Source organism: Mastigoproctus giganteus, chromosome 1 (genome assembly GCF_048544385.1).
Source record: "Mastigoproctus giganteus isolate SK-2022 chromosome 1, ASM4854438v1, whole genome shotgun sequence".
Lineage (NCBI taxonomy): Eukaryota > Metazoa > Arthropoda > Arachnida > Uropygi > Thelyphonidae > Mastigoproctus > Mastigoproctus giganteus.
The window spans coordinates 205,689,255-205,705,694 of record NC_143575.1 but is presented as its reverse complement, the minus strand read 5'-3'; the positions used below and the strand labels follow the sequence as shown (position 1 = coordinate 205,705,694).

The 16,440-nt window shown below is 36.7% G+C and overlaps 1 protein-coding gene across 3 annotated transcripts in view; it reads right to left on the bottom strand.

The window, feature by feature from the left end:
• Positions 1-16,440, bottom strand: part of Vha100-1 (V-type ATPase subunit a family protein Vha100-1) — a 207,513-nt gene that overhangs the window by 125,820 nt on the left and 65,253 nt on the right. For all 3 annotated transcript variants that reach the window (XM_090375739.1, XM_090375724.1, XM_090375730.1), the window contains exon 6: positions 4,020-4,146. In XM_090375739.1, coding sequence (XP_090231865.1) covers positions 4,020-4,146 — 127 coding nt within the window. The remainder of the gene's footprint in view (positions 1-4,019; positions 4,147-16,440) is intronic.

The following is a 16,440-nucleotide window of genomic DNA, read 5'->3' as shown; positions in this document are numbered from 1 at the left end:
ATGTCGGGAACCTTCTTAATCCTCTAACTGACTATGGAAAGCATAGCGAGACTTCTCGGTACGTAACTGCATAGCTTTTACGGACACCACTAACACTGTGAAAGGGTAATCCCTTTCACCCTTAATTCGCGCTTTCTAATTACCTAAAGGGCAGAGGTGAGAACAATGCATACAAAGTTGTCTCTCCTAATCTGTTCATTACATTGAAATTTTTTTTTCGTTCAACGTAAACTATTTTAAATGTAATTATCAGGGGGAATTAAAAAAAAATTCATTATAAAGAAGATGGTTAAACAGAGATATGACTGTAATTAAATCAAAAATGAAGCAATTTTAAAATACATAACTGATCGAGTGTGCCATTAAAATGCTGTGGATGGGACCCCGCTTGCCTCACCATAGTTTCGGCTCTGGATACTCAATAATTGTATTCAGGATTTCATTTGTAAAATAAATGATCGCCTCAACAATGGGCTTGCAATATTTCAAAAAAAAAAAAAAAAAAAACATGGGCTCTTGCGAGCCCACTATAGCTCACCACCATGTTTACTTGACTTGACAACTCTTGTACATTTTTCATCTGTTGTCAATAACTTTGAGACCCATCATGCTAACACCTTTTTATTATGCAGGGCACACGTTCAGATGAGATGTCCAAGACACTGGTAATGTACCAAACTGTTACTCGTCAATCACTCATCACCAGATCATACACAATGTCAACAACTGCTGCAGTGATAGATGTTGAAGGTTTACTGAAGCATGGGTCTCTCACCCTCTAGGCTCTCTCACCGACAACATAATATCTTCTCAAATTGCCTTTGGCATTAGTCCTTTTTTCCCAAATATTGGATGATTGCATGGCAACTGATTTTGACCATCTTTCCTCATTCACACAACTTTGTTGACTTTAGTACCTGTAATAAAAAAAAAAAGAAAAAAAAAAAGACACTACTGAAACCGTTTAAAATTTGGTGGTTTATTATTTGAAATTTTTAATTTGAAATGCTTTAGAGTAAGCAGAAAATGAACCTGGAGATCTGGATACAAGCCAATTGCAACATGCAACATTCTGATCTTGAACGGCCTTAGCACATTTATCAGAAAACCAAGATTTAGATAAAGGATAAAGGTTTTAAAGTGGAGTATGGATTTCATCTTTACACAATAATTTTACTGACAATCTGATAAGCATTTATATCAGAAGATTTAAAACAATAATTTAACAAAAACTAAGTAATTTTTTTCTTTATTCAATCATCGTACTGTTTAGTTAGTCTCTACTGACAACTTCCGTCTACCAATTGTTAGTGAAATAATTTTTTGGAATTGTCTTGGATCGTAATCATTTAAAGCACACTAAATTTGTTAAGAAAAAAAAAATAATTGTATTATGAAATATTAAATTTCATAATGATTAATTGCACAATTAGTGATAAATTTACTATTTTTAAATAAGTGGATTTATTTGCTTCCTCTATTATGCAATCATTATATATTTTCTCTATCATGCCATATGCTTCAGTAGTTTTGTTTACTGCCAGGTTCATCAACATCAGTCCTTTATTGGGCCTGGGATACTGGGTGATCAAATGGTGTAATTAAAAAGCCCAATTACCTAAATCTATTCTCAAACTAAATTTCTGTAGTAAACTTCAATATATGGGGGGGGAGGGTATCGAAAAGTTTTTCCCTTGATCTCATTCTGTACATTCTATGAATGTTATGTCTAATTGACTGTACTGCTTGTTTATCTAGTAATATACATAAGAAGTTTCATTGCTCTAACTCATGTTTCTTCGTTACATAGCTGAATGTGTGAAAGAGTGTTATCATGAATAAAGTTGAATATCGATTCATTATTAAATTCCTGTTTTTGGAGGACAAAGTGTCAAGGACTATCTAAGAAGAGATGGTGAATGGGGATATACATCTATTGTATGATGTAAAACATTGGTGGAGACAGTTCAAGTGTGGCCGTGAGAGAGCTCATGATGAGGAAAGAAGTGGGCAGTCATTCACATCTCACACTGCTGAATTCATGGAGATAATTTAACAGCTGATTCTCAATAACTGTTGGATAACAATTAAACAGATATCTGCAGAGAGTAGGATAAGCAATGGATCAGCGGAGAGCATAATCACAATGATTTGTATATGAATAACGTCTCAGTAGCACGATGGATTCCTTGCTTGCTCACATGTCTTCAGAAAGAAAACAAGTAGGCCTGCTCTGCTGAATTGATTTCCATGTGGGACAGCAATCTTGACCCGTTTTTTTCCCAATTGGCAACTATGGATGAATTATGGATACACAATTCATCCATGGATGGTCAAATGTAAGGACAGTCCGTAATACTGATGGTCAAAGTGCATCTTATTACTGCACTATGACTTAGGTCAAAGGGTTTCAAAGCAATGGAAACCCCCATCATCACTAACTCCCAAAAAGGCCAGAGTGTAATCATTTGCAGGGAAGGTGTTGCAGTCAGTTTTCTAGGAGGAGATAGGCATTATTCTCATATTACCTGGAGAAGGGTACCACCAGATTAACAGATTAAGGGTACCACCAGTCTTAACAGATTAATGGCACATTACTACAGCAACTTACTGAAGCAATTACATGTGCTTATTAAGAAAAAGTGATGCAGAATGCTCAGTAAAGGGCATGCTGTTGCTGTACAACAATGCATCAGCCCATACTATTGTCCAACCACTGATCTGTCCAGAAGTTAGGGCTTTAAATCTTGCCACACCAAACACACCCACCTTATTCTCTGATTTGGCACCTTCTGACTTCCTCTTTCTGCAGCTGAAATCATTTTGTGTATTTTTTTTTTTTTTGGCAACGCAGAGGTAATTCTGCAACAGAAGCATGGTTTCAAAAAGCATGGCTGAAAGAGATTGGAGAAATGTGCCACTTTGGGTGGTGACTATAGCAGTAATATACTTGTACATTCCAAATCTCAACCTCCTAGGAATGCAGAATTTGGTCAGGGAAAAAGTTTTGATACCCCTTGTATTCTCATAACTTATAAATGAGCTCAACATCTTAATAGCACTATACTTTTATTACTGCATAAAGATAATTTTATTGCTCTGTGGGGAATGATTGAGTAGTTTATTCCGATGTAGATTAGTTGATTCTACAAAACAGATTAAAAAAAAAAATCTGACAACATTTTATTAAAGTTGGTATCAAATTAATCTACTTTTATGAGATGTGATCAAAAAGTTCAGGAGCTGAACTAATATTTGAGGATATGATGAAGCTTAATTGATTATTCAGGTTAATCTCCTTTGAAGTAGTCCCTTGACACAGATACACTGAATCTGATGTTTTTTTTTTTGGGCCATGTAGAAGACTGATGAGAAGAGTGGACCTTTGTTTTTGGGTCATAGCCACACACCCACGATTCACTGCCAACAAAATGTCTCAAATTAAACCTCATTATGACTGTATAGTGGGTTCACCACTTAATCACTCATTTAGGGAAATCAAATCCTGTCAGAAATTGGAGGAATTCTTAAAAAGGCCTAGTTAATCACAAGCAAAGGGAACAAAATTCCCCTATGACTAATTCGAGGTATTTTAGCCCACACAAGACTATGAAACGATGTACTTCTACAGACAAACAGTAAAATATGTAGGACCATAGCACTGTAGTCAATGCACCAAATTAAAGCCTAAAAATTGTAAGATGCAAGAAAAAAACATTTAGTAAAGCAACAACTGAACTGAGGTTCGTCAGAGATTAAATACTTTGTTAAAAAAGTAAAGACAATGCAAAACAAGATTTAATATTAGAAGGATAGGTTTTGTTCATATCTATGAGATCAAAACCAAAAAGTATGTAAAGGGCCAATGCCTTCTAAGTAAAATTTCTGAAATCAAGGATTATTTCCTAATTTCATCAACTAATTTATTCAGTCTTTTTAATATTACTATCATATAATTTATAAAAATATTAAAAGGACTAATATTACACAATTTTAATGAAATAAGTAATGCAACTTACAGTAACAGGATCTTCTAGAGGTGTATCAATTTCAGCTTGCCTAAGAAACACATTCCCATGACATACTCGCCACAGCATCCTCTCAAATGATGGAAGCCGCTCTCTTAAGATGACTCCTGCTACAAATCTGAATATTTCATTCAATTATTATCTCACAACCACAAAAATTATTTATTAATTACTTATAAATTACTACAGATTAAGAAGTTATTTGTTAGAATAATAACTATAAAGGAACACTGCAAAAACTACATAAAGAACTACAAAAACTACTTAAAAGTTATATATCAAGAAGTAATGGGATGAATATTATAAAAGGACAAAATTTAAGAGTTGCAATAAATTTTTTCTTACCAAAAGTCGCAACATATCCCTCTTACTGTAGAAAACTGTGTTGCTACAAAATATACAAACATTTTTGTCTATAAAGATGATCAGCATTAAGCCTGGAATTCAGTTCACTGGCAAATAATGAGCACATAAAAAAGGCTAACAGATTTGCAGGAAGGAATTACAGTTAAGTGTCATGTGTGGGAAATGTCTATGCATGCTACTGTTCAGGAATTAAAACATTTCCAGTCAACAATTGGCAATGTACTGAAAAAACTGAAGTCCAGAGGTAACAATGAGCCCAAATAATAACATAGTATGTAGAAAACACTACCTGATTGGAGCAGATACACCTTGACATAACTGGTTATTTTATCATAGCATCTGACTGCACAGAACCTTAGTAAAGCTAAGAGCAGCCAGAAGCCAGAAGCAAACTTATAATTGTTTCAATGGCAAGCAAAGAACAACATGATGAATTTTAATAGAAGAGTTGCACCCCAGAACCCATTGATACAAAGAAAATCATACTGTTGATTGGCATGGTGCAAAAGCACAATAAAGCTGAACTGCAGATCAATAGAAGTTGATCCTGTGGGTAAAGAGTCATGCTATACATACTTCCAGTCTCATGGAATGTGTTTGGGAATGGAAGATACCTGCAGAATGCTTAATACTCGAGTACGCTATCCCAACTATGAAGTTGGGAGGAAGAGGCATCATGGTCTAGGAGTGTTCAGTATAGTAGAGATTAGGAGCATTAGTTGTAGTGTGGAACCATTAATACTGTATCCTACATTGATGTTCTGGATCAGGGACGGGCAACCTTTATAAATGGCAGGCCAAATAAAATGTCTGTGAGGTACACATGGGCCAAATTTTGTTTTAGCTTTCCACAATCTTGAGGATTATTAAAATGGTGTATAATAAAAAAAATTGTCATAAATAGTTTTATGTTATTTATTGTAATATTTATACATACACGTACATATAATTAATTTTATTAATAGGAAAAACAAAATATAAATTCAAGATAAAATAAAAAATATATAATTATAGTAACAAAATACAAATACAATTCCAGTAACAAAAATTGCAATATTTTATTTTTATAATATTTAATGAGAGATTTGATACCGTTTATTTTTATCAGTGAATCGATATCTATCTCGATATTTGTCGTATCAATGCACAGAGTATTTCCTAAATTTACGTCAGAAATTCCATTAATTCAAAAATATATCTAATAAATGGCAGGCCATTTATTATGTATATTTTGAAAACAACTGCGGGCCAGATCACACACAACCACAGGCTGGAGGTTGCCCACCCCTGTTCTGGCCAATTCTGTTGGCCCTACATTGTGGCATTTCTATGTAAGTGGCCCTTACACCTAATATGACAAAAAAAAAAAAAAAAATTAGGCCTGATGTAGTAGAGTGGTCAGGAGCACGAATGCAGTAGCACATGCTCTGAGTGGACCAGGGTTCAAGCCCGTGACTGCTAAATACAATTTAACATTTGTATTGATTGATTTATTGTAAACTCCACTGACCTGGTGGTCATGCAGGAGTATAAAACAAGATCATTTTTTATATGGGCCTGACTTACCAAGTGGTCAGGAGCGAGAGTGCATAGCACGTGTTCTTTGAGTGGACCGGGGTTCGAGTCCATGACTACTAAATATGATAAATATTTGTATTGATGATTTATTGTAAACTGACTTGGTTGTCGTGCTGGAGTATAAACAGAAAATTTAAATATTTAATGTCACAAAGCAAGGAATGTGAATGTGTGATTTGAAGGGAATAGTGCTGGAATATTGCTGTGGCCAACAGAGAGCTCCAACTCCAACACATATGTATGAATGTCTTTGGTTGTTATTTGGTTTTTAGGAGCATTAGCAACTAAGGCCATATTGCTCCGGGATATGCGGTGGTCATTCCCTGACCTTTCTGCATCCTCCCTATTTGGTGGTGACGGGCTCGAATCCCGGTCTAATCAAGAAGCGTGTGCTATGCACTGCTGCTCCTTCCCACCTGGCTACGGAGGTGCCGTATGTCTTTGGGATAAAGAGAAATGCAGAATTATGGAAAAGTCAAGATGGTTCTCTTCATTAGTGCAGCCCATAAATGCTGTAAAAGTGGGATAAGCACAATACTACCAGATTTATACCAGAAATTAGTATAAAGTTTAACGATGCATTGTAGCAGTTTTCAGATGCCAAGGTGAATGCTAATAATTTCTTTGAATAAATGCATATTTTTTTTCATAATTTAAAGTGTTTACTTTTAGTAGATAACTGTAAGAACCCATTCTTACAACTATTAATAATAATAATTTTATATCTTTTGGAAAATTATTAATGTTTAAAACAGACGGCATTCAGCAAATTGCTCGTGCTCTCACTGTATTCGTTTCAGTAGAGAGCGGATTAGCGTAGCAGCAGGGGGGACTGTTCGAAATTAAACTATACAATAGGAGTGCCAGTTTGAAGCAGTTCTTGTTGACGGTAAGTAGGACGGAAGCGGCACTATGGAAGAAAGGGACAAAGGAATGCCCATCCCCCCAAGAAAGGGTTTGAACTTCAAAAAAGGGGAAGATCCGAGATCTTAGAGCCAGCCGTGTTTGGGTATCATAACGCAGTATAAATAGCCTGACACAGAGTGCGCTCTTAAAAATTTCAAGGGCGGTCACTTAAAATAGGGCGTGATGAAAGGGATAAGTGGACGTGGATGTTCCAATGAAAGTTCTGTAAATTTCTTAGTGTCCGGATGTCCTCGCTACAAAGAAGGGAGCTCTACCTACCAGACGTGGGCCGAGACAATGGAATGAGAAATGAGTGAATGAGCATAAAGATGAAGATGGAGAAATAGTAAATGATTGGTCGAGAAAAAAGGGGAGAGAGAGGAACAAAAAGGTGATGGAGAGCAGGAGAAGGGGCGTCCAAGAAAAAAAAAAAAAAAAAAAACGAGAGGAGTTCGGAGAGAATTGCGGAAGAGCGACAGAGAGAGAGAAATTTTTTTGGGAGTGAGAATGGTATTGGAGGTGTGGGAATTGTCAACGGAGAGTTTAGGTAATGGCAGTTTAGTAGGTAGTGATAACAGAGAATGGGGAAGTGATTGAGGATAGAAAATCAGATCGAGCTTCTAATGGATGGCTAAAGCAGCAGCCCTGGAGAAAAGTCCTTGTGCGCGGAAAGAACTGTCAGAGAGAAGCACAAGGATGTGCGCCTAGTGGGTCAGCAGAAGCCAAGTCCAGAGAGACGACCACCGATAAGAACCTGAAACCGGAAAACTCATTCAGGTAGAAGGAGAAGAGTGCAAGTAAGTTTGTTTAGAAAATTTTGCTAACGGAAACTGTATTATAAAGAAATAAGTGGAAGAGAAATGAACAGGACAGTTAGAGATTTGTAACGAAATGAACACTATATTGTAAGATATAGGAACGGGGGAACAATAGAAAATAGAGAGAGAAAGAGAGTGCGTGAGTGTTACTTATCTGTTGTTAGAAGCATCTGCAAAACAAAGAAATGTATTAGATGTGATACTGTAGTTAACGGAGTAAATTGTACTCTGAAGAATTATCCTCTAGTGTATATAGAATGGGAGTGCAAGAATAATGGAATTACCCCATATATTATAGGTACACACACACATATATATATATAACCATATATGATTGTATAGGTTAGTATAATTAGTATTTTGTGTAGCAAAAGTTGTTGGAGGTTATGAAATTCTTATGAAGAAAGAGCAATTGTGGACATCATATTATGTATAGTAATAACAGAGTTGTGAGGAACTGATATCATGAATTGTTTAATGTGTGTAAAATATTTTGTATAAAACAGTGAAATAAATTATGTTACTATTACATGCTTCGTCTTTGGGGAGTGACACCACAGCGTCATAACAAGTAACAAGAATTGTCCAGGCAAGGGAAGCTAAATTAAGAAAAATTTAAATTCCCCAGTACTTGGAACTTCTGATTAACAAAAAAAAAAAAAAAAGGGGGAAAGAAAATTAATGGAGTTAATTTACTAAGCAGTAGATAGCTTGTGGGCCTTGGAAGGGAAGTGAGGACCCCCTGTTTCATAATAAAAATTAAAGCAACAGCCGATTGAGGTTCCAAGGTAGCTGGAAGCTAATATAGTATACAAGCCCCCAACATTTCTTTCGTCTTGTTGAAAGTTGCTCCAGTTCTCAAATAACGTTATTATATGCTTCAGTTGTGATCAACACAGTTCTAATTAATACTGAAGTGTGTGCTTCATAATTCTCTTTTCTCAATCTAAAACAATGTTTTATTATGCAACTACACCATCAGTTCATAATTGGTTTAAAAGAACCAATTATGATTCAAAGTGAGCAAAACACCGTTTCACTTTTAAAAAATCATATTTAGTACCATAATGCTATGTAGCAAACAAAATGGTAAGTTTGTATTTAACTATATGCCATTTGTGTGAGGAATTCAGTGATGAGAGCCTGTAGTATTCATATAATAAGGATTTTTTTCCCCCTTCAGTTTTCCATAGCTACCAAAATGAAAGTTTTATTTAAATTATTTCCAGACTTGTTCTGCTATGTTTACAGACATTATATAGGTTTAAGCAGAGAAGCATAACATCGCTGGTGGTACCAAGCTTAGCAGTGCATATGATGCTTACTTTGGAATGCCAATGGGTGATCAAGACAAGTCATAGCAACCCTATTTCTGCTGTGGTAGCTGCAAGTCAACATTAGAGGGATGGTTCCATGGTACTCCTCAGTGTGTGCTTTTTGCTATACCTCAAATACAGAGAGAGCCCACAAACCATCATGTTGGCTGCTACTTTTGTATGGTAGATATATCAAAGTTTAAAAAGTCTGTAGATAGAGATGTACTGGATCATGCCATTCCACCTTCTATTGCTCCACTGTCACAGAATGAGGACCTGCCAATTCCCAATTGATATTAAACAGAAGAGTTATCAGAAATGGATGATGTATCTGATGAACAAAATAATTGGGATTACAACCCAGAAACCTGTTCAAGGAAAGCAACACAATTCTCAATCATTTAAGAATTGTCATGCTTTAATCATTTATTATGAAGCCACATATATCTCATTCAGCAAATGTTGATAGGGCAAGGACAAATGTAGTTTCTCCGCTCTGTCAATAGTTATTGTAACCTGTGGCTTGGAAATACAAAAATTTATATATATTTATTTATAAATAACAGTTTATCTGTAAGGCAGAAAATGCAACAAAAAAAATTTTTCCTACAGGCTAAAGGAAGCAGAGGGAGAGTTGAAATGACTTGGCAGGTTGCTCCAGCATGTCAATACATTAATGCCATAGACAAGTATTAGGGAGTAGTTACCTAGATTAAATTTAAAGGAATTTAAAATTTAATCTAGACAGTCATTATCTAGAACAGCTTTATCGATGATTTATTGAACATTATCCTGTTGAGATAGGGAAGTCAATAACCTACTGTATAATGCAATCGTAAGATCGCATTTGGAATACAGTACCCAAGGATGGAGACCTCATCTGAAAAAAGATATTGAGCTTCTTGAAAGGATTCAAAGATGGGCAACTAGCATGGTGAGATTGGCAAAACGGCAACCATATGAGAAAGGAAAGAGTGATTATGTGGGCTACAGAGCTTGGCAACAAGGCACTTGGAGGGGACCTGATTAAGATTTATAAGGCTCTAAGAGGGGCTAGTAAAATGAACAAAAGCAGAATTTTTACTGTTATAAATCCAGAAGCAGAATTCCAAGTTCTGGCCTGGAATTTATGGCCTGAAATTCTGGAATTCCAGGCCATAAATTCAAATTACAGGGGAAGAAGTTGAGACTAAATTGTAGGAAGTTTTCTTTTAACCAGTGAGCCATTGATTGCTGGAACAAGTTGCCTCCACAAGTAGTTGCAACTGACAGTTTATAAAGGAATTCAAAGGTCAACTGAGTAGCTACCTTCATAAGGACAGAAGTGCATAATTTGTTGTTTCTTAATTTTTTTTTTTTTTTTGGCTGGTGCATCGAAAGCCTGTGGCTTCCTTGCACTATTTGGCTAATACTGAATCCGAAATAAATGAATGGTTTCAGCGGTTGCAAATGTACAGCAAAAACTCTGGCTTCATGTTTCAAATCTCAGAATTAAAAATTATACCTTATTAAGTTCTGCTCAAACATTTCAAAGATATGCAATTCTTGCTATCTGAGAAACAAGATGGGCATGAAAGTGATAAATTAATAAATGCTCTTTATTGTTGTACAGAAGTAAATATGGTTACAATGGCTGTACACAATACCATCACCACAAAATTTGTACAAATTACAAATAACAATGATGATACTGGATTGATATAAATGGATATTCATCATAAACAAGAGATTAATACTTAGAGATTAATAAAAAACAAAACATTGAAAGTATTAAGTCCTATAGCTCATATAATGATAATTTGAGCAAAGGTGTATATGACAGTAGCAGAAATGGATGAACAATAGGGTAAGGCATCACACATCATATTGTTTGTTATTTGGTTTTTTTTTTTAGGAGCACTAGCAACTAAGGCCTGGGGATATGCGGTGGTCATTCCCTGACCTTTCCACATCCTCTGTATTTGGTGTTCATGGGCTCGGACCCCGGTCTTATCAAGAAGCATGTGCTACGCACTGCTGCTCCTGCCCACCTGGCTACGGAGGCACAGCATATATTGTAGCACACAGATTATATCTATAGTCCATATCAGGTTTGCATCATTAAGAAAGCAAAAATAGACTAAAGGTTTTTAAAAAAGACATTAGGCACCCAGGATAGAAGGTGACACAATCAGGTTTTTTCTGGTGAAAAATGTGGGAATGTCACTACTGGAAAGCAAAAAAAAAAATTTGTTTAAGCAGAAACCTAGCCAATAATTGAAGTCAGCTATTGATGCACGAATGTGATGTAACATCAGGCTAAAGGAACTTTGAATGAACATTGCTCCCAAAATGTTAGGCTCTATGATGAAGACGGCAAATATCTTTTCAGTGAGAACTCTTTTTCCCCATTACTAGTGTGAGTAGTTGTGGAACACCAAGTCACTGGAACATTTAAGTGATATGCAGTTAAGGAAAAAGGTGTTAACTTTTTCAGGAGCCTATTAGAGCAACCTGAATTCTATGCAGCATAAATTCTTTAAATCTTTGTGGAGGACAGCATATATTCAGGTTTCAGCACTGACCAGTCATGAAATATGTAGACAATAATAATAACCTTTTTAGTAAAATAAAAACCATGGAGCATGCCATTCTGGATAACTGTGACACCGCTTTTTTTTTTTTCGAAACCCCCAAGCATGAGAGGCATTACAACCTATAGCACTTAGTAACGTGCATAGGGTGAAGGTTGTGAAGATGAAAGAAGATACTTATTGATATTAGATTCGAATTTCTGTATATTGAAATTTTCAGGCAGTATGTATGAAGGGAGGTTTGTTCCAAAAAACAGAAGTTGAAGGCATAAACGAGGAAGAAGAAAAAGTTGGTTCTGTGCAATTGAAGTTGGACAATGAACAGATGCTGACTGGCTGTGGAATGTGTTTAAAATGGTTTTGAAGAGAGAGAAGGAATTATAGAAATCAACTCAAAAGAACAGCGTCCATGGAAGTATCTATAGAAAAGGCATGCGGCAGAAACGTGTCTATGAGACAGAGTGGAAAGACTTTGTTAGAGGTGGGTCATTAATTAACCTAACTGGCCTCTTTTGAATGGAATCTAGGAGTCAGAGATTTTGGGGGAAACCACCCCAGATGTGGGAAAAAAATTCCATTGTAAGGCAGATTTGCAATTTGTAGAGGGCAAGCAGCTGTTTAGAAGAAAAGTAATGCTGCATGGGAAAGAGAGAACCCAGTTTTTTAGATGCAGGAAGCAATGTTTGTGATTTTCTTATGCCAAGAGAAATTAGAAGTCAGGGCAATCTCTAATAGAGATATGCGATCTTGTGTAAAAATCTGAGTATCATTGAAGATGAGCATAGAAACAGAAGAATCCTTTTTGTGAAATTTAAGACAGGACTGAGTTTTAGAAAGATTGAAATCAACTAAGTTATCTTTGCCCCATTGGAGATCAGCATTTACGGAAGTGGTAGTGGATATTCGAGAAGTTAAAGCTGTTTATGCAGGCAAGGTTTCTCAAACTGTAACATGGAATACAACGTGCTAACATCAGAAAAGCTATCCATAGGATTGATTTCCAGTCAATGAAAGGAGGTCATTAATATACAGGAGGAAAAGAGTAGGAGAAAGAACTGAACCTTGGGGAACACTTGCATTAGTGGAGAAGTTAGAAGACAGAGAACCATCTACCATTATCTGCAGTGAGTGATTAGAGAGAAACAGTTGGCAAACCATAAGATGGAAGCATATTTAGAAGACCTTTATGCCAAACACGATCAAAAGCCTTTAAAACGTCAAGAGCAACCACTTGAGTTTCACCAAACTTTTCCATTGAATTTATTCTTAGATGGGTAACATACTTATTCTCAAAACCTGTACTCTTGAACTTACTCCTATTCTGTTGCCTTTCATACACGTTCTTAATTCACTGGTGTTTTGTCCTTCTGCTCAGAAATTTCACCAGAGGATCAACACTGATGGAATCCATACCAGCGATCATTGATTAGATGGAAGGTTTCTAGAAAGTTTGAGTTGGTGGTAAATTGATTTCTCCATTACTTTAGAAAGAGTAGTAAGTACAATTGGACGATAATTGGATGAGAGGGATTTGTCTCATTATTAGGAACTGGCCAGATATGAGCAAATTTCTGAGCAGAAGGAAAAACACAAGTGAATTAAGAAAGTATGAAAGGCAACAGAATAGGGATAAGTTCAAGAGCACAGGTTTTGAGAATAAGTCAAGAAATACCATCAGAACCGAGATGCTAAGAAAAACAGCAAGGATTTCTTTACTTATATAAACTCTAAAAGGAAGTGGATGAATCTGATTGGTCCACTTGACATCGATGGTTCGACTGTTGATGATCCTGCTCAGATAGCAAACAAACTGAATGAGTATTTTGCATCTACATTCACACATGAGGAATTATTAGGGTTTGAAAATGCCAGAAGGTTATCAAATTGTAGCAGGATACTTAATGATTTTGTAATAACTGAGAGAAAAGTGGAGGAGAAATTGTTGAAGTTAAACATAAGAAAAGCACTGGGGTGGATGGGATCTATCCAGTTATATTAAAGGAGTTGGCAAAGCAACTAAGCAAACCCTTAGCCATAATTATGAGAGCATCCTTGGACTCAGGGGAGGTTCCCACGGACTGGAGATGTGCAAATGTATCCCCAATTTACAAAGGGGGGAATCGAAGGGTGACACGAGTAATTACAGACCAGTTAGTTTAACTTCTGTTCCGGGTAAAATAATGGAGTCACTGGTTAAAGATGCATTGCAGGATCATCTAGACAAGACTACAGCAATAATTCAGACACAGCATGGGTTTGTCAAGGGAAAGTCTTGTCTGACAAATTTGATAGGATATTATAATGTGGTTACAAAGGAACTGGATGCAAAAAATAATTTTGATATCATATATTTGGATTTCAGGAAAGCTTTTGACACTGTTGCGCATGAAAGACTATTGTACAAATTGGAGCAGAATGGTATTAAGGGTAAGTTGCTACAAGTGATAAAAGGATGGTTAAAGTGGGAGAAGACAGAGGGTGGTAATCAATGGGTGCTGCTCTTCGTGGACTAATGTTATTAGTGGAGTCCCACAGGGTTCGGTGTTGGGTCCACTGTTGTTTTGTATATTTATCAATGATATTGATGAAGGTATATCAGGCTTAATGTCGAAGTTTGCAGATGATACAAAGGTTGGCAGGGTTGTTAATGACAGTAATGGCAATGTGCTACTGCAACAGGATCTAGATAATTTGGGCAGGTGGGCTAAGAAGTGACAACTGAAGTTTAACCTTGGCAAATGCAAAGTACTGCATATGGGTAGAAGTAACCCCAGAGAAATGTACCAACTGTGTGGTACTACACTTAAGGTGGTAGAAAATGAAAAAGACCTGGGAGTAATTGTGCAGGCAGATATGAAGTTTTCTGAGCAATGCAGACAGGCTGCCAGGGCAGGTCATGGGGTTTTGTCAATGATATATAGGAATTTTGCTAGCAGGGAAAAGAAGGTGATTATCCCTCTGTATAAGGCAATGGTCAGGCCACACCTTGAGTACTGCGTACATATCTGGAGGCCTCATTTTAGGAAGGATGTAGATTTACTTGAGCGTGTACAGAGAAAGGCAACAAGATTGGTGAGGGGAATGAAGGGATCCTCTTACGAATAGAGGCTTAAGTTCTGCAAATTGCAGTGGCTGGAGACTAGACACCTGCGTGGTGATCTGATTGAGGTGTATAAGGCCTTGAATGGGTTGAGCACGCTGAATTATGATGGGATCCTTCCACTTGTTCAGTAGAATAGATGTGCGGAAATTTGCCTTTAGCCAGCGGGTGGTTAATTGCTGGAACAAACTTCCATCTGTCGTTGTGGAAGTTGATAGGTTGAATAAATTTAAGGAGGAACTGGACAGGCATTTGGAGGGAATGGTGTGATTTTTTTTTTTTTTTTTGGCTGATGCTGCATAAGCACATACACATGCTTTCTTGCATCACATGCCACTACTACTAATACTACTTTCTTAGCATTAAGATTGATCAAAATCCTTTTGACATCCTTTTGATGGAAGGGCATAGGAGGCATTGAATGGAGTGTGCTAGGAATGGTGGGAGGTGGTTTACCAATATAGTCAAATAGAAGAGCTAGAAGAAAAGTAGAATGCTAGTAAGTCGACTTTATCTTGACAGAGATAAAGTCTACTTACTAGCATTCTACCTTTCTTCTATTGCCTCCTCAAAATGCTGAGGAGGCAATAGAACTATCAGATTTTAACAGAAGTGGGAGTTGAGATGGGCAAAAACTGTGTCAAATAGCTCTGGAAAAAGACCAGAATGATCAACTACCATTTAGACAAGAAGCAAGTAGTCTACTCTTAGCATGTTTGAAATATAGTTTAGACTGATTAATAACTGCTTTACAATTGTTGCAAGCTTTGGTGTAGGCAGAAAATGAACCTAGAGAATTGGAAAAGCCAATTACAATATGCAACATTCTTCTCTTGAACAGCTTTAGCACATTTATTGGAAAACCAAGGTTCAGATAAAGGATAAGATTTTAAGATAGTGTGGAATAAAGGATTCATTCCCTACAAAAATAATTTCACAGACAAGATCTGAGCAAATGTTTACATCAGAAGATTTGAAACAGTAATCAGACCAAAGGAAAGAAGAAAAGAAATCACGCAGATCATCTCATTTTGCATTCTTGTAATGCCAAATAACATGAGGTTGAGAATGGCCACGAGAGACAGGCCTCATTGGAGAAGAGACCATCACCAAGTTGTGATTTGAGGTGCCTAGAGGACCACTAACCTCGACTGTGTGTAAAAGAAGGGTTGTTTGTGAGAAAAAGATCAAGCTGTTGGCTGCGTGGTTAGGATTGCCCGGTATTCTGGTAGATAAATGAACAATCTGTGTGTGCAAGGTCATAGGTAATTGAAAAAGGTTCAGCATCTTGACCAGCTGGGTCCATGTGACTAGAAAATGGAAGCCAACTGGAGTTACGAACATTAAAATCACCAAGGAAAATTACCTCACTGTTAGGAAAGTTGGACTGGAGAAAGTCAAGTTTCAACATGAGGAAGTCAGAGTTCCAAGTGATTAGTGGAGTCAAGAGAACATTAGAGGCAACAGATGAATTTTACAGAATGTGGTAGAGAGATTTTAAGCCACAGAAGATTTAAAAGAGGAGATTCCAAATTACTAAGTCTCTGACAGGGAATATCAGAATGGACATATGCACAAGTGTCACTTTTGAAGTGAAAGGAATCTTACAGCAAATAATTCTGACAATTCGGACGAGCAGTGGTTGAATCAACTGATAACTGGGATTCTGTCAGAAAAAGTACATGGGGTTTGGAAGACTGTAAGTGGAAATGGTCTCATTAAGATTAGAACTGAGACCACATGTATTTGTGAAAT